The 26756-nt window shown below is 37.5% G+C and overlaps 1 protein-coding gene across 2 annotated transcripts in view; it reads left to right on the top strand.

Annotated features, from left to right (window-relative positions):
• The window catches only part of RNF217 (ring finger protein 217), a 125643-nt gene that overhangs the window by 95899 nt on the left and 2988 nt on the right, over nucleotides 1-26756 (top strand). The window contains exons 4-6 of one of the 2 annotated variants that reach the window (XM_081526136.1): nucleotides 13070-13271; nucleotides 18331-18402; nucleotides 19792-19899. In XM_081526136.1, coding sequence (XP_081382262.1) covers nucleotides 13070-13271; nucleotides 18331-18402; nucleotides 19792-19865 — 348 coding nt within the window. In that variant the 3' untranslated portion in view covers nucleotides 19866-19899. Of the gene's footprint in view, nucleotides 1-13069; nucleotides 13272-18330; nucleotides 18403-19791; nucleotides 20624-26756 lie in introns of those variants that run through there. The other variant, XM_081526135.1, reaches the window with a different exon arrangement.

Raw genomic sequence — 26756 nt, 5'->3', positions numbered from 1 at the left:
ACCAAATCTGCAGTGATTTTGGAGCCCTCCAAAATAAAGTCTGACACTGTTTCTACTGTTTCCCCATCTATTCCCCATGAAGTGATGGGACCAGATGCCATGATCTTAGTTTTATGAATGTTGAGCTTTAGGCCAACTTTTTCACTCTCCTCTTTCACTTTCATCAAGAGGCTCTTTAGTTCTTCTTTACTTTCTGCCATAAGGGTCCTCTGCATATCTGAGGTTATTGATATTTCTCCCGGCAATCTTGATTCCAACTTGTGCTTCCTCTAGCCCAGCATGTCTCATGATGTACTCTGCATATAAGTTAAAAAAGCAGAGTGACAATATACAGCTTTGACATACTCCTTTTCCTATTTAGAACCAGTCTTTTGTTCCATGTCCAGTTCTAACTGTTGCTTCCTGTCCTGCATACAGGTTTCTCAAGAGGCAGGTCAGGTAGTCTGGTATTCCCATCTCCTTCAGAATTTTCCACAGTTTATTGTGATCCACACAGTCAAAGGCTTTGGCATAGTCAATAAAGCAGAAATAGATGTTTTTCTGGAACTCTCTTGCTTTTTCGATGATCCAGCGGATGTTGGCAGTTTGATCTCTGGTTCCTCTGCCTTTTCTAAAACCAGCTTGAACATCTGGAAGTTCACGGTTCACGTATTGCCGAAGCCTGGCTTGGAGAATTTTGAGCATTACTTCACTAGCATGTGAGATGAGTGCAATTGTGCGGTAGTTTGAGCATTCTAAGAATGCCAAAGAACAACAGCAACAGTAATAATAAGATCATAGGTTCAATAGTATGTGAGTTACATTTATTGTCTCATTTAAATCTCTAAGGAAAGTTGTGAGAAAGATACAGAAACAGTTTCAGAGAGGCTAAGTAACTGGGCCAAAACGCAGGCAGAGGAATGAATTATATTCGTCCATAATTTATTATGAATTTGAAATTAAAGGAATTTACTTGTCAAGATATTTCCCTTCAGATATTTTATTCTCTTAAATCCTATAAAAGGCTGCTCTGGGAAAAAATATATTGATTCACGGAAATGATTAATTTCCTCCTGTTCATATCAAATTAGCACAAATCTCTTTCTGTAGGTTCTTATATCTGAGCTACAGCTGTGTAGCCTATGGTTGCTAAGGAAAGAATTTAGAATATAAATGTTGGATTTTATAGATAATCCTGCAGTTCTTTGGCACTTCACATGCCACTGCAAAAGTATGTTCAAGGGCTGGTGACTGCTTTTAGATAGTGCCTGTTGTAGAGGATAAAATAGCTTTTCCTTGACCACTAATCACCCACTTTAACTCTCCAGATTGCTTGACATCACTAAGTTTGATGCAGTAGTTATCACTGCTACTGTTTTCTTGAAGTGGCAAAATCTAGACATTAGTTGTGAGAAGAGCCTGATTGTTTGGTGGCAGATATTTTCTAGGATATAAACTGTATTGCATCCATGACCCATTTTTTATGACTAATAACTTTAATGTTAATTAGCTGCCTGAGATTAAATGTATAATGTTAGTACATACAGCATTTCATGAAAAATCAATATATTGTCCTAATTTTAATCTGTGATGGTTTATTTGCTGAGTTGTGTCTGACTCTTGTGACCCATGGAGTATAGCCTGCCAGGCTCCTCTGTCCATGGGATTCTCCAGGCAAGAATACTGGAGTGGGTTGCCATTTTCTTCTCCAGGATATCTTCCTGACCCAGGAATCAAACCCAAGTCTCCTGAATTTCAGGCAGATTCTTTCCTGACTGAGCTACGAGGGAAGCCCCATTTTTTTTTTAATATAGAATAACAAATAAATATATATAAACAATAAAGAATAACAAATATTATACAGTCATCTATTGTTATTCTTATAGAATAGTAGAATAGAATAACAATAAGTGAATATATAATAATATATATTTCACATGTAAATGTTCAGGTACTATGGCATTAAAAGACAAGAAGAAGCAATCAGATTTTTGAACCCATTTAAAATGCACAAATTTGGATTTAAGAAACCATGAAGTGAAGCTTAAATATTATCAATACCTATCCTTTAATTTCAAGACAAAATAGTATGTTTATATGTGTGAGTATGTGTTCTTATATATGTATATGCATATATACATATGAATACATGTGATTATATTGCTAGAAAATTCAGGATACTTTAAAACCATACATACATCTTTGAAACATATGTAAAATGGAGTTAGAGTCTAAATCAATCTTTCTCAGTTTATGCTGTAGTTATATAGTAATTAGAAAATTATCTATTAAAACCATACAAACAATATTTTGTGTTTATATGTAAGATGAGGTTAGGTTCTGTGTTCATATATTTATAAAGAGACTCTCTTATAGTCCAATGTATTAGAAAATAATATGGATGGAACTTAATACTCTTCTGAGCAAGATGTCTGAAACATTGAAGAACAACCCAAAATGCCAGCATCAGCCACCTTTGTGACTAGCAAACATCCCCTTACCAAAGAAATTCTGAAGCATCTCCAAGGGACTGAGAGTCCATGTGGAGAACCTCTGATAGAAATGAGGGATTCTGAGAGGATTTCTAGTGAGCTGTGTAGACACGGAAGAGTGGAGTAAAAATCTGCCCATTTTCTGTGTGGATACCAATGGGGCCAGTTTTTCTAAAGGATCTAAAGCTTTCTATGATGGCTCATTTCCTTTCCTTTTCATTTCATTTCCAGCTTTAAAAATTGCTTTTTATTTCTGCAGTAAACTCAACTTGGAATTCCAGACAGGGTACATGTTTTGTTGGTAGCAGCAGTCAGTAGGCAAATCAGCAGTTTAGAGAAGTATGAGAAAAGATCTACATCCAAATGCATAAGCAGCGTCTTCACTTGCTTGCCTTAATGGACTTCTCCAGCAAAGTTCCCTCTGCTCTCCCCAAGATGTACCTTCGCACAGTTTCTCCATCTCCGTGAAGGGCAACACCAACCTTCTAGCTGCTCAAGTCAAGAATCTGACCTCATTCTCTCACACCCCACATACCATCAGTCATAAACTTCTGTAGATTGTACCATCGAAATATATTCAGAATTTGACTGTTTCTCAACACCTCCACTGTCACTAATCTGGTTCAGGACATCAACATCTTTTTGTCTCGAAGACTTTTGCCACAACCTCCTGATGGTTTCTTACTCTTCACAGTGTTCTTAACCCAGCAGCCAGAAGGAGACTGTTTAAACATAAGGAAGATTACATACTCCCTGCTCAAAGTCCTCCATGTCTCCCACTCACACAGAGCAAAAGCTAGTGCTTACAGTGACTATATGACACACCACACTCTGCTCACACCTCCACCCCGTTATCCCTCTGACCTCATTTTGCACTTTCTTTGCCTTCCTCCAGCCACCCTGCCCTCTATGCTGTGCTTCAGAAGCACCAGGCATGTTCCCTTCTCAGGGTCTCCATACCTACTCTTCCTTTTGTCTGAAATATGCATTCCCCAGATACCTGCACGCCCAGCTCTCTCCCTTCATGTCTTTGAACAAAATTCAGCTTCTCAGTAATCACTTTCTCCTACCTTATGCCCTTTATAGGCTTTATTTTTTTTCTTCATAGCACCATATTGCTTATTACTTTAAAACAGTGGATATATTTTGCATCATGAGAGCAGGGGTTTTGATCTGTTTTGATCCTTGAGATACCTTGAACATTTAAAAGCAGTGCTGGGAAAATGGACAGTTGATGAGTGAATGAATGTCATTTTACTTTACTCCTTACATGCACTTTTAGTGAGACTCCATCATGTGCTCTGTACAACATGGTCATTTTTCTCATGAAACCTGCATAAGGGAACACTCAGAGGTTACGCGGGAAGATGACAAAACACTGTTGCACTTCTAGGGCTTTGCATCGAGTATTGTAGATGAGTTCATGGTAAAGGGGATATCTCCATTCATCTTGGGGAAACCAGGGAGAGCTGTGTTATTGAGAATTACTGGGTGGATTTTGACGTAATGAAGGTATCCAGGGGTGAGAGTATAACACTTAAAGCACAGGACACAGAGCCAGGAAATGAGTGTATGTAGTGGAGCCACAAGCATTTTGTGGTTCCTTAAGAGTAAGGTTCACAGAAGGAAGTGGTGAAAGGTGGGGTAACAGATACAAACAGAAGCCTGGGCTTTGCATGCAATGTTAAGAAACTTGGATTTCATCCTCCAGACTGAATGGTGTGGAGGATGGGAATGGTGTGGTATCCAATTTATATCAGTACCTTAGGTTGGCTGCTGTTGATCATATGAAGGTAGTTGTAGACATCTAGAAGGAAATGATGATTATATGAGCTAAGGTAATGGTCAAAGGCTGGAGAAGAGAAGTGTTTGATAAATATCCTGGGACTAAAACTGTCTGATCTTGATAGATAGCTGGAAATGAGAAGAGGATAATAACTAGATATTTAGCTTAGGTATCTAAATGGATGGTGATACCATAAAAAGTGAAAGTGTTAGCTGCTCAGTCATGTCTGACTCAGCAACCCCATAGACTGTAGCCTGCCAGGCTCCTCTGTCCATGGGATTTTCCAGACAAGAATACTGGAGTGGGTTGCCATTCCCTTCTCCAGAGGATCTTCCTGACCAAGAGATTGAGCCTGGGTCTCCTGCATCGCAGGCAAATTCTTTACCATCCGGACCATGGTACCCAGATACCATAAACTGAGATAAAGTAATGGAGGCAGAGTTACTTTTGTTGTTGTTGGGCTAAGGAACCTTGCAGTGATTATGAGTTTGGTTTTGCTTATTTGACTTTGAGATGGCTGTAAGGCATACAGGTGTCTATGACCCCCAAATAGTTGCTATATGACTCTGCAGCTCAGGAGCAAGGTCTGCAGTGGTAATTTAAAAATGAAATCCAATGGAGGGAAGTTGAGGCCATTTGAGTATGGAAGAGACTACGCGAAGTGTATGCAAAGTGGTGATTCATGGATGGAATTAAGAGATTAGTGAAGAAATAGGAACCTAAGAGAGATAGGAGCTTTTGGAGAAAAAGGTGTCATTGAAGCAAGAGTATATCAAAGGTCAGAAGGAAGTAGTGACCAACCGATTAAATGACACTGAGAAATACAATAAGACTTAATTAAAAATGTATTCATTGGATTTGGCAAGTAGAGGACATGGATAATACTCACTTGTTCTTTTAATGCATATTGAGAACATGCTATGTGACAGGATCTGTGCAACTCCCTTTAATAAAATAACAAACAAGATGTATGTGATATGGACTCTTTCAGATCTTATCAACAGGGAGAGTAGAGATTTTGAGCAGAGAGAGGCATATAACTAAAGAGGTTTAAAATAGAGACTGAGAAATACTGTGATAGGGCTAGTATAGGTTGCTTCTCATTTTATGAATGTTGTGGTTGTTGTTCAGTCACTCAGTTGTGTCCAACTCTTGGCGACTCCATGGATTACAGCATGCCAAGCTTCCCTGTCCTTCACTATCTCCCGAAGTTTGCTCAGACTCATGTCCATTGAGGCGTTGATGCTATCTAATCATCTCACTTCATGTATCATTTCATGGATACAGTGCCCTGAATATGCCGTTCTGGGAATGGTCCCCCTACCTCTGAGTCTTCTTAACTGGTGAACTTAACTTGTTCTTCATTTCTCAGATCAACTGACACTTCCTTAGACAAGCCTCTTCTGACCCTTAGATCAGATCAAGCTCCTTCTGTTAAGTACTCTCTTCATACCGTATCCTTATCCTTCATAGCATTTATCATAGCTTATGAGTGTCTGTTTATTTGTACAATTTATCACGTCAATCAGTTGGACTGTAAAGAAGGCAGAGTGCCAAAGAATCAGTGCCTTTGAACTGATAACTGGAGAAGACTCCTGAGAGGCCCTTGGACAGCATGGCGATCAAACCAGTCAATCCTAAAGGAGACCCACCCGGAATATTCATTGGAAGCACTGATGCTGAAGCTGAGACTCCAGTACTTTGGTCACCTGATGCAAACAGCTGACTCATTGAAAAAGTCCCTGATGCTGGGAAGGATTGAGGGCAGAAGGAGAAGAGGGCATCAGAGGATGAGATGGCTGGATGGCATCACCGATGCAATGAACATGAACTCGGGCAAACTTGAGGAGATAGTGAGGGACAGGAAGGCCCGGCGTGCTGTAGTCCATGGGGTTGAAAAGAGTTGGACACGACTGGGTGACTGAACAGCAACAACAGCAGCAACATCAATACATTAGAGTAAAAGCTCCTTAAGGACAGAAGCCATGTTGGCTTTTATCAGTGAGCAAATAAATATTTATTGAATGAATGAATGAATGAATAACTATTTCCTGGAGAAACACAGTTGATCTGGATGTTTCAGTAACATGGGATTGCAGTCAACTGAGGAAGAATTAAGAAGTAAGAAAAGCAGTGAGAATAGACTCTTCTTTTAAGAAACTTAGTTAAAATGGAAGGGTGAGGCTAATCATTGGCTCGAAGGTCATGTGGAATCAAAGGAAGGATTTATTAGGATGGGGAGACTCATGAACTATTAGCAGGCTAAGTGGTGCACAGCTACAGAAGGGAAGGGGTGAAGATGAGTGAGGAGGAGGGGAAAACAGACATCTGGAAATTTCTGAGGATATGGGTTATGGGGTCAAGGGAAGTATGGTCAAGAAGGAAGAGACTTAGGGGCTAATTTGTAGTGCAGTTCTACTCTGAGGAATAAGAATTAGACAGTCTTCTACACTCTTCTTCAAAGAATGTGTCATCATAAATCAATCATGAGACTGAATTATGTATGAAATTCCCCATAAGAAAGCAAACCAGTACATTCAGTTCGGTTCAGTTGCTCAGTCGTGTCCGACTCTTTGCGACCCCATGAATCGCAGCACGCCAGGCCTCCCTGTCCATCACCAACTCCCGGAGTCCACCCAAACCCATGTCCATCGAGTCAGCGATGCCATCCAGGCATCTCATCCTCTGTCGTCCCCTTCTCCTCCTGCCCTCAATCTTTCCCAGCATCAGGGTCTTTTCCAGTGAGTCAGCCCTTCGCATCAGGTGGCCAAAGTACATTACATTAGAGGACAATTGAAGTTAGAGTATGGCTTTAAAAACTAACATAGCAGGAGACACCAAATGATTCTGAAATCAACATCTTATTTATTTTTTACAGAATTGTTTGCCGAAATAGAGGGAACCACAGTTCACACTACAGGATTCATGCTGCTTATCTGTCCTCTCTCTGTCTTTCTATTCCAGTTTTTGGTAGTTACTATTTTAGCTCTTTTGATTATCCTTCATCTTTACGTATTGTATAGAAACTTCTGTCCAGTGTCTGATGGTTTTAGGTGTATATGAGGATCGAGTCCTCCTACAATCCTTGCTACTTCTCTGTTTCCCATTTTCTGTAAGCTGTAACTGTTTTTATATTGTCAAATTTAGTAACCTCCACATTCTATTCTCATGTTTACTACTTTTTTTCTAAAGAACTACTGTAATATTTGAAAACCAGTTGAGTGTTTACGTATCAAGAACATATAATTATGGAACGAGGATTACATTTCCCTGTCTGTGGAATCACAACTTCTAGGAAACGTGCCCCTTGCATCTTTGTGTACTCTGTTGCTCAATTATGCTGTAGTTTGTTATGCCTCATATTTGAACCTTACATGCCCTTTATTTTGTTTTGTTTTTCCTGAAAGTCCTTATTGTTTTTCTTCCTTCCTTATTGGGAATAGAAATACCCACTTTATTTATCATGTTATTTAATATTTAGTTCCTCATAAATTTTATTGCTTGTTGTATATTCCATTGTTATTTTTTGAAGACATTCTTGAAACCAGCTGACTTCCTGTTCTAAATTGGACTGATTGCTTTGGAAACCATTTGCTGAGATTTCTTACACCTTTTTTGTATGTGAACATTGTCCTTCTTGACTTGCACATTCACTTAATGAAGTGCTTCCTTAAGCCATGGCCCCAGAAAAGACACAGAGGAGTTGTAGCATCTCTAGAATTGTTTCATTTTTTCCCTTATTTATTTCACAATTGGGCAAGTAATTCTAGGTACATGTTTTTAATCAGGTCTTTGAAGGCTTTGCATATATGTTTGCTTTTTAAAAATCCCTGTGTTGGGGCGTCCTTGGTGGCTTAATGTCAGAGAATCTGCCTGCCAATTCAGGAGACACAGGTTCCATCCCTGATCCAGGAAGACACGTAACAGCTAAGGCCGTGTGCCACAACTATCGAGCCTGTGCTCTGGAGCCCAGGAGCTGCAGTTACAGAGCCCACGTGCCGCAACTACGGCAGCCCGTGCCCTGGAGCCCATGCCCTTCTGCACAACAAGAGAAGCTGCTGCAGTGAAAGCCCGCACACTGCACCTAGAGAGTAGCCCCAAGCACCACAACTAAGGAAAAGCCTGCACAGCACTGAAGACCCAGCACAGCCAAACAAAATTATTAAAAAAAAAAAAAAACCAACCCTGTATTGTGGAGAATTAGTATGGTGAGATAAACTAAGAGTTAGTCATCGGATCTTCAAAACCTACTCTCATAATTATTGTTTCTAATTCCTCCCTCCCAATATCAAAGCCACTGAGGCAAATGCATATATTAAAATCATTTATACATAGAGTAAATCTTACTGGGAACAATAATAGATGACAGTTAATTTAGTTATCATTTCCCACTTAAAGGATAAAATAAATGTTCAATTCTTAGTGAGAGTGGAGATAAATACTTGTGGGCAGGTGTGTACTGATTTAGTTATAAAATGGGTTGGATATTTAGCAGTACATTTATTGGTATTTTTCCACCTTAGAATTAAGTAGAATCTGTGTGAAAATAAACAGCTGAATTCTAGTTCAGTAGAGATAGAATTTAAGATAATTTGTGGGCATTTTGTTAAACTAAATGTAAACAGCTTGAAGAGGGAGGTACACACACTGATGAATGTCTTACTGCAGGTGTCCATATGTCCTGGAAAGAATGCCGTAGGCTCAGAGGTGGTCCATGTTGTCATTTCAATGTACTGCTACTATGTGGACTTAATATCAAGCTCATATTAAAGAAATATCTGGCATATCCTGAACATTTGATCTTATGACTTGTAAATATAGAGATACATAAGCAACATGTAGTGTTTAAATATTCAGCTCCTTCTGTATCAGCCATCTTTATTTGGTATAGATGGCGAGAAGAAACCCTGTCCGTGATAACAAATCAAATGATATTTGTGGCTTATGGGGAGTCAGTTTAATTTAGTGGATTAGAAATATCTCAGCTGTCTTACTCTGTCTCCATTTCTTAATTAAATACAGAATTTTGATGCTGAATTACACTTGGACAATTAGTTTGTTTTTTAGCAGAGATAAACTGATGAATGTTTTGAAGCTATAATAAGAATTTTTTTAAAGCTTCACTGAGAAATAAAATGGACTTTACATAAATGTAATTTAAACCTACTTTTAAAAGCCTTGATGTTTTGAAAAGAGTGACCTTTAAAGATATATTCAGGGAACTCATTTAGCACATGAAATTTATCATCCTCTGGGTGTTAGAAGTTCAAAATTATAACTTGCTTATTAGCAAATGTGAAAAGTCATGTCTCTTGTTACAAGTTAACTTGCATTATGTCAGTTCATTTCTCTTTTAGCCTGAAGTTATAAAATATTCATATATAATCAAGATATATTTGGATGAAACTGGAGCCCATTATACAGAGTGAAGTAAGCCAGAAAGAAAAACAACAATACAGTATACTAATGCATATATATGGAATTTGAAAGATGGTAACGATAACCCTATATGCGAGACAGAATAAGAGACACAGATGCATAGAACAATTTTATGGACTCTGAGGGAGAAGGTGAGGGTGGGACGTTCTGGGAGAATAGCATTGAAACATGTATATTATCATATGTGAAACAGAACACCATTCCATGTTCGATGCATGAGACAAGGGCTCAGGGCAGGGGCAATGGGATGACCCAGAGGGATGGGATGGGGAGGGAGGTGGGTGGGGGGTCCAGGAAGGGGAACACATGTAAACCCATGGCTGATTCATGTCAATGTATGGCAAAGCTATTACAATATTGTAAAGTAATTAGCCCCCAACTAAAATAAATAAATTTATAAAAAAAAAAAAAGATATATTTGCAATAGTATTAAAGGATTCACTATGTACCTGACAGAAGTTCTGAAACCATTTTTCATGATTAAATCATTGCTGTTATGCGTGTAAAATATTTAAATTACTCTATAGAACCATATAACCCTGCAACATATAGGGTTCCTTTAGGGTATTATCAGAGGTTAGAATTTTATCACTTCCTGTGAAGACATATTATTGGACTAACAGTACTTTAGTAGCCTGCTATGTTTTGAATGTTGTTTTTGAAATAAGGAAAGACTTAAAATAGGCTAGAAATTACAGTCTTCGGTATTTAAATGAATAATGAGTATACCACGTAAAGATTTTAGAACACAATGAAAAGTATTACAGATGTAAAACAACAGTGAAAATTGAATAGGAAATTTTGAGGCAAATGAACTGTCAGTGACAAGTTTAACTTATTAGAACAAGTTTCCTGTCAGAAAAAGTTTGAATATTATTTTAAAGCAAGAATGTGGATTAGTCCAGAGAGCAACTAAACCAAGCAGAAAGACTCAGACATGCCTGTGCAGGAGGCAGACATGATGATACTGTCAGCAAAGAATATGATTGACCCTCTGGTTTTGTGTTTAAGTTTATGATAAGAGGGTGCTTACCTTCCTGGGTAGCTTAAATGGTAAAGATCCTGCCTGCAATGTGAGAGACCTGGGTTCAATCCCTGGGTTGCAAAGAATCCCCTGGAGAAGGCATGGCAAGCAACTCTAGTATTCTTGCCTGGAGAAGTCCATGGACAGAGGAGCCTGGCGGGCTACAGTCCATGGGGTCACAAAGAGTCGGACACAACTGAGCAACTAACACTTTCACTTGCATGTTAGCATAATAACGAAATAGACATGAATCAAAATCCTTTCTCCATTCATGCAAGCAGAGTACTTTCCTGAGCTCTGGTTATGAATAAACATGCCAGTCTCATGGTTGGTCATGAGGGTAAAGATACTATGTATGTACAAAGTTTGGTATATAATAGGCTCTAAGCAAATATTAGCCCTTCTCCCTTTATAGGTCACATACAACACTATGGTATGTGACTAGGAAATCTGTTAAGATGTATTATCTCCATATCAAGATCAAATACAATATACAGTCCAAAGGTTGAGGATATGAAGAAGTAACCTTTATTTTGGATGCTTAGCAGTTGTCTCTGAACATGTTTTCTCCTAATGCTCAGGTGGTTTAAAGGATGAGAAATAATTCAAGGGTTAAGTAGGGCCTTGTCCTACATCGTTCCTAAATGCCATCTGCTCTGCTAAGTGGATGCAGTCACAGCAGTTGTTCGTCAGGATTATTCAGAGAAGCAGGCAGTACGGGGCCACCAGGGGAGAAGTTACCAGGAAGCTGCAGCGCTTAAGCTGCAGAGATCCTCACCTGCGTGGGACTCTTTGTAGGCGTCCAGTTTGTAATTTGCATGCTTCTCCTGTAAGTGTGTGTGCTCAGTCATCTACAACTCTTTGCAACTTCATGGACTGTAGCCTACCAGTCTCTTCTGTCCATGGCATTTTCCAGGCAAGAATACTGGAGTGGGTTGCCATTTCCTTCTCCAAGAGATCTTCCCAACCCAGGGATCAAACCCATGCCTCCTGCATTGACAGGCGAACTTTACCACTGCACCCCCTGAGCCTCTCTAATTAGATAACCTTCAGGCTCCACAAAACCTGGGTCCACTCTCAAGGGACTGCCAGGTAAAAGGGGAAAAAAATCAATATAATTGAAAAAGATGAGGTGGCCAATAGCAGGAAAAGCAAGTTTGGCTTCTGTTGACCAAATAATGATTGGTAGTTACCTTTGACCACTGATGCCCATATGCCCTTGACCATAGCTAGTCCTTGCCTGTCCAGGAAGGTACTCTCTAGTCTAGCCTCAGTCTAAGAATCGTCCATATGAAGAAGTGATAAAGGAGATCACCTGGCAATCAGGGAATGTCAGTTACACTGCCCAGGTATTTGGTTCCTCGCAGTTTTAGGTGAGTGAAGGGGGCGGATAAATGGAACCAATATTGTATTGATCTGACTCAGTATGTGCCTCCAAAATGGGTTAGTCCCTGTATGTATATTATCACATTTTTATTCTCATGTAAGTAATATCATCTAAATTGTAGCCTGGGAGATAAGAAGTAACCTCAGTATTTACCTGTAACTTGACAGCAACAACTTCTGTATTTTCCTGTTAACTTGACAATGACAACAGTTGTGCAGGTAGCATTGTATACACAGTCCTGTACAGGCATTTGCAACTAAAATTAGAGCTTGGAACTAAAATGGTATTGCAAATACACTTATACCTACTGGGGCTTTCCTGGTGGCTCAGCTGGTAAAGAATCTGCCCGACTGAGTTTGATCCCTGGGTTGGGAAGATCTCCTGGAGAAGGGAAAGTCTACCCACTCCAGTATTCTGACCTGGAAAATTCCATGGACTGTATAGTCCATGGGGTTGCAAAGAGTCAGACATAACTGAGCGACTTTCACTTTCACTTTCCACCTACTGTCATTCTCTTACACAAACAGAAATTTCTGTCACTTAAAAAATTTTATGTAGTCCTTTCTTTTAAAGAATCCTCTTTGTCTCTTCATATTTCCCAGGTCACCTCATTTTTGCTTATCATAGCATCAACAAAATGTACCTTCACAGCATTATAAATTGCCTCCTAATCATTGAGTGAGATATATGTCTTGAAAGATAATTGAATTTTCTTCAGGATGTGTTTGTTTATATTAGTCAAAATAAGCCAACAGCTTCAACATCTGAAATGTTATTGAGCTTTACACATCTAAAGGGTTTGCTATAAAGATGGCCTTAAAGAATGTGATTATAAGCAAACTCACAGCTTCAGAAATGCTACGTAAGGCTTTTATTTTGGTGAAACTTGTATCTTTTGTTTCATACATACTTTATTAAAAATGTAATAACCTTGTTCTTCTTTCCCTCTTTTTCTGTTACAGATCCACATCCAGAGAACTGAAGGATGTGACCATATGACCTGTTCACAGTGTAACACTAATTTTTGTTATCGATGTGGGGAGAGATACCGCCAGCTCCGTTTCTTTGGAGACCACACCTCAAACCTCAGTATATTTGGATGCAAATATCGCTACCTCCCAGAGAGACCTCACCTAAGGAGATTAGTGCGAGGGTCAGTCTGTGGTGAGTGTCCAGCATTATTTATAGGCATCTTCCTCAGGAAGTACACAGTGATGATAATAGAGCTTAGAAACGTAATCCAGCAGCTATGATAAATCTCAGCACCTGCCACATATTCTAGTAGAGCCTTTAGCTGAAAATGGGAGGAGGACATTTTCTCTCCTTTTGTGTTTAAAATAAAAAAACTTAAGTTTGTTAGCAGGACACTACCTATGTGAGCAAGTGGATTTTGTTCGAAAAACGAATAATTGAATACACTGCAGAAACGTGAAGTCATTAGTCTTCTGAGACCCTGTTGTAAGTGATTTGATAAAAGAGGACACTGTCACATTTATTTTTGTAGTGACGATACCCAGCAATGGGTCTTAACACATAACCTCTGTTTATTCACTGAAGACATACAGTACAATTTTTAAAATCCCTGTGTTTCAGAGTTTTGTGATAGAGTTCCACTGTACCTATTTAGTTGATAAGTCATATATATTTTCTATTTGTATGTATTTTCTATTGTATTAGAAGTTAATATCAATATTAATAGCTAACAGTTAATGAGCATCAAATGCCTTCATTGCATACAAACCCAAGTTTAAATATCCAAGGTTTTGATCCCTGGATTGGGAAGATCCCCTGGAGAAGGAAATGGCAACCCACTCCAGTCTTCTTGCCTGGAGAATCCCATGGACAGAGAAGCCTGGTGGGTTACATAGGGTCACAAAGAGAGAGTCGGACATGACTGAAGTGACTTAGCATGCATGCACGAAATGCTTTTATGGATTGACTTTTTACTGCTCTCTTCATCCTCAACAACACATGGTCTCATATACAAATATGCAAACATAAACACAGATTTCTGCGTGCAGTGTTCTTCTGGCCTAATAGTTCTTCTTCTAATGGCTCCCTACTCCTTTGGAATATACCTACCATGAGATTTCCTTTCTTTTTCATCACCCAGAACTCCATGATTTCTTCCTCTGGCAGTCTTTCTCACGTATGCAATACTTTTAAACATCATCCACATTTCTCCCTTTCTACTTACTTCATGAAACTCTCTTATATCTCTCTTCAACCCTCCATCACTTCAATAGGGTTGTAAAACCACTCACCTTGCTAGAATCATGGCAGGCTACTCAGAACAGTTGGTGGTAATGATATACTTCTGACAGCTAAACAATAGAACATATATTTTAAATTTAATTTTATCATGTGGAAACCAGTACCATCATTTTCTAAAATCTTATATGATCTCTGTAAAACACTCTTCCTGAGCTTTATTTAGTTAAACGCAATGTTCCATAACCAATAGCATTGAATATAGGCAAGATTGGTTTTATTGATTTTTAGTGCTTTTTGGTTTATTTGCATATAATAGTGTATGTTACAATTATGTAACCAATATATACTTACTAGTTTAGTAGGCTTTGGAGAGATACCTAGGGAATCTAACCACTATTTATAACAATACTACCATGAGAAAGCTAATTGCAAATTAAGTTTTTGAGCTATAACCTATTTATAAGTCTAGATATACAGAGAACAACCTAAAAACCAACACCTGTATCTTTTCCTGCATTTCTAGTTCTTTTCTTTCCTACTTCAATGCCATTTTGTTGCAGGCTGTTTCCTTCCATTTTTATTTTTAATAATCTTTGATTAGACTGTGCTTTTTTTTTTCATTTTTCTATTTAGTCATTCTTAAATAAAGTTATTTCCCACCCTATTTGTCCAGTGATATTTTGGACACCTTCTCTTTGGGTCCTCTCACTGTTTGCCTTGATGCCACCAGAATCCTCTTTCCAGATCATAAAATACAGTCAAGTTATTTAACAGCCTGTAGAATGGATAGGCCATAAAAACATTGTCAGCAGGGAAGTATTTTCTTTGTACTGTCTTCACTTTTAAATTTTACAGTCAGATTTCTGTTAATGGTTTCCATTTGGGGCCCATTTCCGTGTGTGTGTGTGTGTGTGTGTGTGTACGTGTGTACTCATGTGTGTCAGGATGTACCTGACAAAGTAGGGAGCAGCTGGCCTTATAAGTTCTCCTTCCTACACATATTTTTCCACCTTCAGGACAGCTGTCAGACCATCTCAAACTGCTGTCAGACCATCACAAGTGTGGCAGGAAAATGTGGACTTTTTTCTTATGGACAAGCAGGGAAGAATACAATAATCCATGTTACCCATTACATTTTACAAAATGGAATAAAATGATTTTATAAGCGGTGTTTTTAAATAAAAGAGCAGTTCAGTTTCAAACATCTCATCCCTACAAAAGGCAGGACAAGGAGTTACTCTGTCAGTCCCACGCTTACTTCCTCCCTGCCATGGAAGAGAGTAGATGGATGACCCCAAAGCCCTCCTGACCTCTGTCTTTCCCTGATCTACAGTTGGGGACCACAGCCTGCAGATGTCCTTGGATAGAGACAGGAAGAGGGCCTGCCCTCCTCTCACACCTGCAGGATGAGAAACAAGGTCTTCGTTTCATGTCACCATCTGCCCAGCTACAGATCAGAGGTTCTGCCTCTAGAGAATAAGGCAGAACAGTGATTGGAGGATAATTAGTGTCCTCTGACATGGAAGTATCTCCATAGTAGGGAGCAGGCAGATTTTTCAGTGACTGGCTTCCTGGGTAGCTCAAACAGTAAAGAATCTGCCCACAAGGTGGGACCTGGGTTCGATCCCTGGGTCGGGAAGATCCCCTGGAAAAGGGCATGGCAACCCACTCCAGTATCCTTGCCTGGAGAATCCCATAGACAGAGGAGCTTGGCGGGCCACAGTCCATGGGGTCGCAAAGAGTCAGACATGACTGGATGGCTAACACTTTCACTTTTTCAGGGAGTAGGCAGATTTTTCAGTGAATGGTATTGGGAATAAAAATGACAGAAAAATGCTTAGTTCTCATATTATTCCATACAAATATTCAAAGTATTAAAGCATACATTGGTGAAGAAAATACAGGTCTTTAATTGATTTCTTGTTGACAGATAGCTTATATACAAAAATAGCTTTTATGCAAAAGAGATGGAGGCCCCCAAAAAATAAATACCAATTTTTTTTTAAAAAAAAAAGAAATCTGGAACCAGAATTGAAGAAATAAAGATAGCCAATAAACATGTTTTAAAAGATTCAGCATTAGTAGTAGTAGTCAGAGAAATGTAAATTAGAATAAAAAGAGGTTTCTTTGGATTATTGATTAGCAAAAATTCTGTCAAGTTACTACTCTGTGCTGAATTTCCATACTCTATTGAATGAATTGGAAATTTTGTGCAGTTCTTTTACAAATAAATTTGATGGTAATGTGATGAACATTTTAAAATATGATAAATCTAGGCTGACAGTGGTGTACTTGCAAGTATAATTTAAAATAGCAGAAGAGGGAACAAAAAATAAGTACTAAAATATGTAAATAAGATAAGATGTATGGATATGATAGAACATTGCTTCAGCTATTGAGAATAGTATTTTAAAAGAATTATTATTGATCTAGGAATAACAGAATCTGAGCTTAACTGTCCTCAAGACGTATCAAATATTGATTGCATGATTGTAATAAGTTTATTGCTTCCCAGAGAGGAAGCAAGCACATATCTGGTTCTTTGAGTTCTGTGATGTTTGAAAACAATAGTGCTGTTACTTTGCAGTCATGTTTTATGACTCTTATGAAAATATACCACTCTTGTGAAAATTGATAATTACTTAAAAGAGAAATATGAATGAGCACACTGAGCTACATGTACAGGAGAAAACAGATTCACTTAAAATATGCAAGTCAATATATTCTAAACTCAAGCATAGCTTTACAAGTGTACAAAATATAATTGTTCAATAAGATTTAGTATTGCTTGATAAATTATATCATTGGTGAAAAATGTAAGTAAACCTCATGGTTAGACATTTTGTCAACTGAATGGTAATTTTTTCAAAATTAGATATTAAAAAATATATTTCCTAAAAAAAAATATTTTCTATCTATATATTTTCTGTGGTTCCAGAGATCCTTTCTTAAGAATAAAAAAATGTTAATATTTTTCTGACAGATTTCCAACAATGGCAGCATTATGTTTCTGTTTTCTAATGTAGTTGGTTATTCCAAATTACCATCCTTATTTATAGAATGGTGTTGCTGCTTTATTCTTTAATAGCAGTGTGATTCTACTGCCAAGTCCCTCCGTTCCTTTCTCTTCTCTTTTGTTTAGGTTCTGTAGCTGTTGCTACGTCACATGCTTTGAGATCAAGATTACCATGTAATGATAAAGATTACGATGTAAAGATATTAACTGTTAGCCTCTATTTTTGTGCTAGTGCCTTTTAACACCGGTAGGATTCCAGTTGTGAACTCTGTGCTGTAACTAGAGTTTATTGTAATCACTGCTCAGTTAATTCATTCAGAAGAAAAAATGCTGGTTGATGCCACTGGCAGCCTTACCAGTGTTTAGCCTTCTTATAAGTACTTCCTTTTTAAGTTTGCTAAAATGATTTATTTGAATAACCTTCAGTATATTGTGTGTCTACTGGTAGTTTTCTCTAACAACAGTTTTGAAACATCCCATTTGTCATTCAGTATATTAAATGTTCATATTGTTAGTTTTCTTTGGACCCAGGAAATAAATAAATCACGTTTTCAGATATGGGCTTGGGCAGAACGCTTTGTAGCAGCTGCTAGCTCTCCATCTTGTGAGCTAATTAGATTTTCTTTTGCCAGCTCAGGATGTGTCACTCCATTTTTAATCTTTCAGAATATTAAAAAAAATTAAAATGGAAGAGATCTAAAGGAAAAGCACAAAGCTGAATGGTTCTGGTGGAATAAAGTGAGTCAGTAGCTTTAGAATTTTCTTGGTTGTATAAGGTAAGTAATTTATGAGATGGATGACTCATGTGCCCAGGACTTGAGTGAAGTTACTAAATTTACATATTTGTTCTATGCCTGATACATGTCCAGAGAAATATTGTCTTAATTATAACGACTCCTTAAAAATAGGCACTGTGATATTTAAAAGCGTTGCTGAATTTGTATTTTGGTTTTAGTTTAAGACTCTCTAAATGGTTTGACTTTTGTTTTCCAGCTGGAAAATTGTTCGTTGCACCTCTAATTCTGGTCTTGGGATTAGCACTAGGGGCCATAGCAGTTGTCATCGGTAAGAAACACTTAACGTATTTGAGATAAGAATTCTCTGGGTGCTGTAGAGAGAACACTAGTGTAAATGTAATAGTGAATCAGTTACTAAGTAGGGGAGATACCTGTCCCGCGCTTGCTCTAGATAAGACATCAGCACATGATTTATAGATTCAGAGGAGTGTGTTTCATATAGGATGTATTTGTGTGGCACTTTTTCAGTCCATGAATACTCTCATTCATATTTCTTATAAAGCATTATTAACTCTCTTTTAATACAAAAGTTAGTGTAACTAGTGTTTTACCAAAAGATTCCAGTGGACGAGAACCCAGATTTTCCAATCCTGAGTTCAGTTTAGAGCATCAAAGGAAAGAGGCTCTGGTACAGTTTGGTTAGTTCTAATAAGAGGATTCCCTGGGTCAAAAAGATATGTTTGATGTGTGTAGGAACACACGTCCAACATAAAATTGAGCACTGACAAATAGAAAATGGATCAGCGATAAATATAGTTTCATTCATACAGGTATATTAAAATACACATTTCAAGCAGTGATTCTGAGACTCTGGAGTGTTTTATAAGAACCATGAAGGCTGGTTAAAACACAAGGTAACGGGTCCTTGCCCTAGTTTCTGATTCACTATAGAGACGAGACCCATGAATTTCTAGTTCTAAAAGGTTAGGTGACACTTATGCTGATGGTCCATGGACGACACTTGGAGAACCATTGCTTTAGAGAGTTTAAAAGTAAACATGATAGCTAAAGGCCGCTTGGGTAAGTGTTCCACATAGTAGATGGGATTTCTCTTTTTTTCCTAAATAAATTGATTTTATGTGTAAAGTTCTGTTTAGCAAGTAATTCATATGTGCAGGATAGATAGAATTATAAAATTACTTGACATTTATAAGTTCTTACAGTGAGTGAAGCTTTATGAAGTAGATGCTATTTCTGCATTTTACAGTTGAGGAAATTAAAGCTCACTAAGACCTCACAAATGGTAGAATTGGGAATCAAAGCTGACATTTGCTCCACCACCCGTGTTCTTGAGTAACATGTTATATGGCCTGAAACTGAAGCATGAATATCAGTGTGTGAAAGATATGACCAGGGTTAATAAAGAAGACTTAAACTTAAGTTTTTATATTTTGATTAAAAAAAATTCACATCAAAACTGGTGTCACAGACTCTGTTAAAAGGTGAGGAGAGAGTTAAAAAAGAATAAAGAAGAGAATCTTGAAAAACTAAGTATGTTTCACAGCATAGGTATCTTCCCTCTTTTCATGTATTACTCAATAATGATTATTAATAAATAGCTTGCAAAATGAACATTTGAAAATAGAAACATTACAAATCTATAGTACTAAAGCCTGTTCTTTTAATTAGCTTTAATCCTTTTTTTTTTAATCCCCAGGTTTATTTGTATTTCCTATCTATTGCCTTTGTAAAAAACAGAGAAAACGATCACGGACAGGAATGCACTGGTAGATGCAGATGATGTTGTCTGACGGCGCTGGTCCAGGTGAGAACCGATGCACGCGTCGGAGGGCCACACCTTGCAGCCGCCCAGAGGAACCTCTGCCTCCTCTTCCCCCGTGTTTTCTGCAGGCCACAGTGCCTCTAGCTCCAGAGCATTCCCAGCGTGGTGTCCTGTCCTTTCCGTATACAGATTGCTGCTTTTACGAAACGGTCACTTTCATAGACTATAAACATCTATATCATAACTCTTCATGGTTCTTGGAGGACGATATTTTGATTAGAACCAGTTATCCTCAGAACTGTCTGAGCATGTGTCTCCCGAGCATTGCTTAGACTGTCTTTGTCCCTGACTCTCCCTCCAGGCCTTCTTCTGAGACTTGGGGTGAATAACTCAAGTGCCACCTGCACCAACAAGCAAGGGCACCTTTCAGAAGAGGGGGCTCACCACACGTACCTATTTTCATCTGTGGCCCAAGCATATAATTCCTTTCTCCTTCAGATGCTCTAATTGTTAAAAATCTCAATGCCCAAAAAGGAACTAATGAAACTAAATGAGAAGAATCGTAGTTACTGAAGTGTATACGTGTAGGGGTGTGAACGTGTGTGTATATACATGTCTATATTAAAACTAGGTCCAATACCTTGCTCTTGTCAAGTTCCATGCCTCTACACTATTTTTCCACATTTTTGTAGACATATTTAAAGATGATCGTTCCTTTGTGGGCATAATTTGGTAATGTACTGAATTAAAGTCAACGTAGACAACAGGCTGTTTTGATGTTGACCCTTTCTGTTTCTTGCTGTTTCTCTGTGTGTCTCAGATGCACACACGGAAATTTGTGCAGTGTCGCCTCAAGGATTATCAAACTTTATAAGCTGACAAAACTGATAGGCTGCTTCTAGGAAATTCTCAAGACCTAAACATTCAGTCTTCTTTTCAGATTTCTTACATGTTGGCATACTTGCTTCACTCTATAGTTAATTTAAATGAGTTTGCTGTAGAGAGAACTGCTGAGGCCTTTGAACATATCCCCATTCTGCTAATTGTTTAACCAACTTGTGATGATGATAATTATGCTTTAGATTAAGCATATAGTATTATTTAAAACCCCACCCTCTCATCTCTCTCCTTTCTCTCTCTATTTGTCCCCAAGTTTTTCATAAAAACAAATACTGTTTTTGAAGGATTTTTCTTATGTTTACTGCTTCAATGCATAATAATGTGTTGGTATCTTCTTATGGAGGGGTGATTTGAAACAAGACTTTTTGTGTTCGCAGATTTATCTAAAACATAAACTGCTTTTAGAGAAGGAAACAAAAAGTGAAAAAATTTTCAGGATGTTTTACCAAACTGAGAAATCTTTAAAAGTAAGAAAAGGACAAGTAACTAAATTGTGTTTTATTTTGTTTTCATTATGAACGTTCGTCTTAAAGACCCCTAAGAAGCCTAAAGTTTCCACATGTCTCCAAATCCTTAACATTAGTTATTGGCATAGATGTAGCATTTACTTGTCACCTGCCTTTTCTTAATTGAAATAGATTATGTGAGAAAACATGCATTAACATGGATAGTTTGTCTTGTTGGGCTTCAGAGTATAACATTTATCATTTTCATTTGATCTAAAAAGTCCATGATAGTGAAGTTTATGTGCACAGATAACAAGCCAGCACTTCCATTCTCTCTGAGGAACACTCAGAAAAACTTTACTGCTGGACTAGTCTATTTCCAGTTAGATGAGGCTGTATCATTTATGGTCCTAGAATAGCATATTTCAAAAGCATAACATGATACAAGAAGTCATGCTGTAGCTTTACAAATTCATCCATTCCTCTACACTGTTTTTCCATTCATCCAACTATCTATCAATCCAACAAATATTTATTGAGTGCCTAGTCTACATCCTTTAGTATGAAAACTGAGAGAATGGAAAGTTCTAGCCCTAAATCCACATAATTTTGTCATAAAAGTGCTTAATTTTTGTAAATTAGTCTTTCCCTTCCTGGACTTAGGTGTTAGTTTAATGATGTGTGCATGTGATGAATTCTAAATCTAGTGGATGTGTCTATGTATGATATATGTGTTAGATATATACATAGCTGCATATGAGTGCATGTATACCAACTAGCTAAATAATATACTCTCTGGTCCTGGATAATCTATTTCTTTAGGTTATTGTATCTGTGTGTCTGTTGTCTTTGGCCTACTCAGGGATTTTTTATTCCTTTCTTTGAATAACTTATCTTTTGGAGATATTTTTATATTATTTGGAAATGTTCCAGTTTTCCACTTACAGAGCAGTGTCTGTTATCAGTGAAGGCTCTTTCATCAACACTTGTGATAGTGTGCCCAGCATTGCACAGGATTTTCATTTTTATATTTCATAGACTTTTTAAAATTAAGGTGTGCATTTTTCACTTTCAGAGTTGCTATATATCAGGCCTTTCCCTGCTAGTGACTTACTGTAGTTATTTCACATACAGTAGTATGTGAATTTTTTTGCTGAGTGTCATTAAGATCTTAAAAACGAAGGAGAAAGATAAAAGAGATTATTTATATGTTAGTGCCAACATTGAAGGTAAAACAATCCTACCTTTTGGAGGAAATTTTAAAAATGACTTTAGAAAAAGAAGTATGCACATAAGATGAATATCTTTTTATCCAAGGCTTATCATTTTAATATGTTTTCATTATAAATTTAATATATGCTCCTTTAAAAAAATCAGCTATAAGGAATTATAAAATACAAATTTCCTCTGCTTTTCCCCACCCCTTATTTTCTAGGGGTAACCACTGTTAATGGTTTGGCATAGGTCTTTCCGGATACTATCTAAAAATATACAAATAAGTAAATATGTATGTGTGTGTGTGTATCTGTGTATGTATTAGTTTTGTACAAATAGAATAATAATATGCTTACTGTCCTGTGACTATTTTTCATTTAATATGTATTGGTAGACATATTTCCATAAGTGTTTAAATGGAGTTACCTCATTCTTTTGTAAATTACTACATATTCCATTGAGGGGCATACATTAATTTATTTAATCAGTCCCCTATTAAGTGGACATCAGATTGTTTTCACTTCTCTGTTACAAAACATTGGTGAAGACCCTTTACATATATTTTTGTCACTGTGTGAACATTTTCATAAGTTTTTAAATTTGGTTTTTATATTTGTAATAAAATTTTAATGCATTTTCAGTGAATGAAGATCATAGAGATAATATATTTAAGACCCTTTTCTTCTAGAAAAAGTTGTGTAAAAGTGCACCGTTTTTAAAGAAAAGCATATTTTGCAGGATAATTTGTCCTCATGCTTGATTAGCCAAATAAATATCTTGCCAATACAAAAGAAAATTCATCTTATTCCAATAAAAATAAATGCAGTGAGATGTCTATAATATAATGAGTGAAACATACATTGATGTTTGGATTGCCTAGTTTTAAAACTTTAGGAATTTAAGTGAAATAGCTAAAGTGATCGTGTTTGTCACATTTTTCAAAACACTATCCATGTTCATGCATGTTGTCCCACAGAGGAACTTAATTATGCCATTGTGAAAAGTAGGAAGCAATATGTTGGTAATTATGAGTGACCACATTATCCACAGAAAAATAATTTTGAGTGTACATAAGGTTGATTGTTTGTTGGGGTGCTTATAAACAGAACAGCATGACATTTATTTTACCATGATTCCCAGCATTTTCCAAAGGACTTTCTGTATGTGGAGTTAAGAAGAAAAGAGGAATCAAACCTTTTGGCACAAACAGTGTTCTCTTGCCACCACCCTGATTTTCTGATAGGTGCTATTGTTTCCTAAAGGTAGAGCAGACTGGAAAACAATCAAAGATAATTAAACACTGGTCAGATTACCACCTGATACCTTTAATTGTGCTGTCCTTTCTGTGATTTTGGATTCATTAGTGCCTATCAGGAAATTCCCTGTCTTGTGTCACCCATCATCTCTTGAGTCCCAAGGCCACAGATGAGTCTTTATCTTTTGATCCTATCACCCAAATAGATGGCCCAAGGCTCCCCTACAAGACCTACAAACAGTTTTCCAGTCCCCAAACAACCCAACCTCATTTTCTCCACTCCCCTGAGACTCTAACCAGCTCCTCTACAGTAGAAAAGAGGAGGGAAGGAGTGGGTTAAAAACTCACTTAGGAGCCTGCAAAGCAGTTTCATTCCTTCTGGACCTTTGTCAAATTACAGTACATCTGCCAACACATCAATCTAGTTTCTCCCTTATTAAACAATGCAGTTGTTTTTAACACTACAATTTTATAAGTTCTATTGAATTCATAATTATAAAAGTTAGTGGCCTAAGTAATATTAGTTGGTATACTTCATTAAGTACCAAGATAAAAATTCATACCAAATGTCATTTTATATTTGAATTTTTTATGCAAGCTGCACATATGCCTTAATGTCAGTCTTCCCATTGGATTGTGTGCTTAACCTTTCATATTTGTGGCTGAGATCTGTCTCAACTCTTGAAAGTAATCTTTCCTGTGGTCAGCTTTATTGTTTTATGTTAATGCCTATTATAAATATAGCCTTAATGTCCAATAATGCACTTTAAAATACTTGTATCATTTTAAGTAATTTGACAGAGTTGAAGAAACTGATTGCAATGTTTTGATGGAGACAGTAGAATAACAGTGTTAGCAAATAGATGTCACCTCTTTAAATCTGGCAGGCGAGCAGGCAAGAGGGTGGAATCAGAAGCAGAAAATTTAAAACAAGTAAAACATACCTGAAAATGATACAGCCAAGTTTCCGAAACATACAGTAATTCTAGGAATTGATATTGGGAGCTCGAACCTAGCAAGCAATTAATACATGTTACCTAATAACTTCATTGGAATATTTGTTTAAAATATTAAGTTAGTTTCCACTGCAAGTTTTAGCTGCATTTTTTATTTTTCATGGAATCTATAAAAGAAATTCCACCAACTAGTACCATAGTAAATCAAAACTACCGTCAATAGCCAGTGTAAGCATATTTTGTTTGTTCAAATCATTGTATTTTAATTATGACTTCTTCCCCTGGAAAATAAGTTGCAAATCCCATTTTAATATGAATATCCATAATTATTGTTTCAATAATTATGAAATGATTATAAATTTGGTCTGAACAAAATCAGAGTCCAAATTTGGGGAGTATTTAAGATTGTGAAATGCTGCCTTTCCAATGCAAACCTTTAAAAGAGAAAGACACTTCTTTGTAACTCATAGAGGGGCTTTGCTGGTTGCTCAGATGGTAAAGAACCCACCTGCAATGCGGGAGACCTGGGTTCGATCCCTGGGCTGGAAAGATCCCCTGAAGGAGGGCATGGCTACCCACTCCAATATTCCTGCTTGGAGAACCTCCGTGGACAGAGGAGCCTGTAGGCTATAGTCCATGGGGGTCACAAACAGTCGGACAGGACTGAGGGACTAAGCACAGCACGGAGGGTAAAACTACACTTATTTCACAGCCAGCTGTTGCGTGGGGCTGGAACTGTACATCGCTCTTCCGGGGCTGGAACTTTAGTCACTTAATCAAAATCCAAGAAGCGGAGTCTCAGCAGTATGAGACTTGCAGTCGTCTCTTTGGATCATTAGCTGAAGCTTTCAGATATCACATACTTTACATTTCCTCATGAAAAAAAAATGTATTAGTCAGTCACTCAGTCGTGTCTGACTCTTTGCGACCCTATGGACTATATAGCCTCATACATAGTGCCAATTTTAGCAGCATGTAACTTTCCATGTTAGAAACTATGTTCTTTTTTGGCTAAAGAAGTGACTGTTTTGAGACTATCAATATGGCCTTAAAAGGCAATGAATGTTTTAAAAAAACATAAAAGATTGCTACTACCTTTTTTTGGCCACTTGCTTTTAGTTTACAAAAGAAATTGCGTTAGGTGTATTTAACTCTGCTTTGCTTAGATTACACAAGCTTATTAGCATAGAAAATATTTTTTGTTTTTTTTTTCAGGGCTATCCCACATTTTGTCACTCTGATCCATCATACTACTTTTTTCCCTGCTTGTAAAGTGATATTCGCATACTTGAACATCAAGTTTCTGTTTTCTTTCTAGATTTCTTAGTTATCTTGCTTTTCTCTCTGCAGTCCCCTTCCTATCTTGACCGAATATAGGATAGATTCTGTCTGACCATTAACTTTTTTGACTCTAATGAAATTCAAACTGAAGCTTTGGCCCTGATAGTAAATACAATATATACCTTGGCTTCTTTCATCTGTAAGTTGAAAGATGCCAGGACTGCTTGGAACCCTGTCCCTCTTCTTGACAGGAGCTGGAACGCCCTGCCCTCTTGTTGTTACCAGTCCTTAAGTCCTGCCGGATTCTTTGTGACCCCATGGATGGCAGCACGCCAGGCCCAGCCCTCTGATAAGAAGTAAAATGAAGTAAAATGAATGAAAAGATGTCAGTTGAATCAGAGAGCCTAGACATACTCTAAAACGTAGCTTTCAAAATTGCTGCAGGATTATTATAAAGTCAATATTGTGTTTGCATCTTGGTTGGACAGAAAGCCCGTGTGGACATTCATACAGTGTGACCCCCAAGTCATTTTTGATTCATCCAAAATGGCCATATGTGTGCCTGGGGGTCTTTGTTTCAACAAAAATCCCACAGCTTGGTCTTAAGGCTGGATTTATCATGTTGTCGCATTTGTATGTAAGACTTGACCATGGATCCTTACTCTGTGAACAGTATTAGACTTTTTGATAATCTGCATTGAATGTAACTCATATCAGCCCTTTTCTAGAGAAACCATGCATTGTTTGCAAATGTTCAACATTTTCATTGATATGATAACCCACACTCAAGGTATATTTAGTATAGGTTTGTTACATGATATGGTAGAACTTAAGGGAGAGTCAAAC

Source organism: Giraffa tippelskirchi, chromosome 9 (genome assembly GCF_054371585.1).
Source record: "Giraffa tippelskirchi isolate mGirTip1 chromosome 9, T2T-mGirTip1v1.2.pri, whole genome shotgun sequence".
In the NCBI taxonomy this organism is placed as follows: domain Eukaryota; kingdom Metazoa; phylum Chordata; class Mammalia; order Artiodactyla; family Giraffidae; genus Giraffa; species Giraffa tippelskirchi.
Note: the sequence above shows the minus strand (reverse complement) of the source record. Positions and strands in the feature narration are given on the sequence as shown.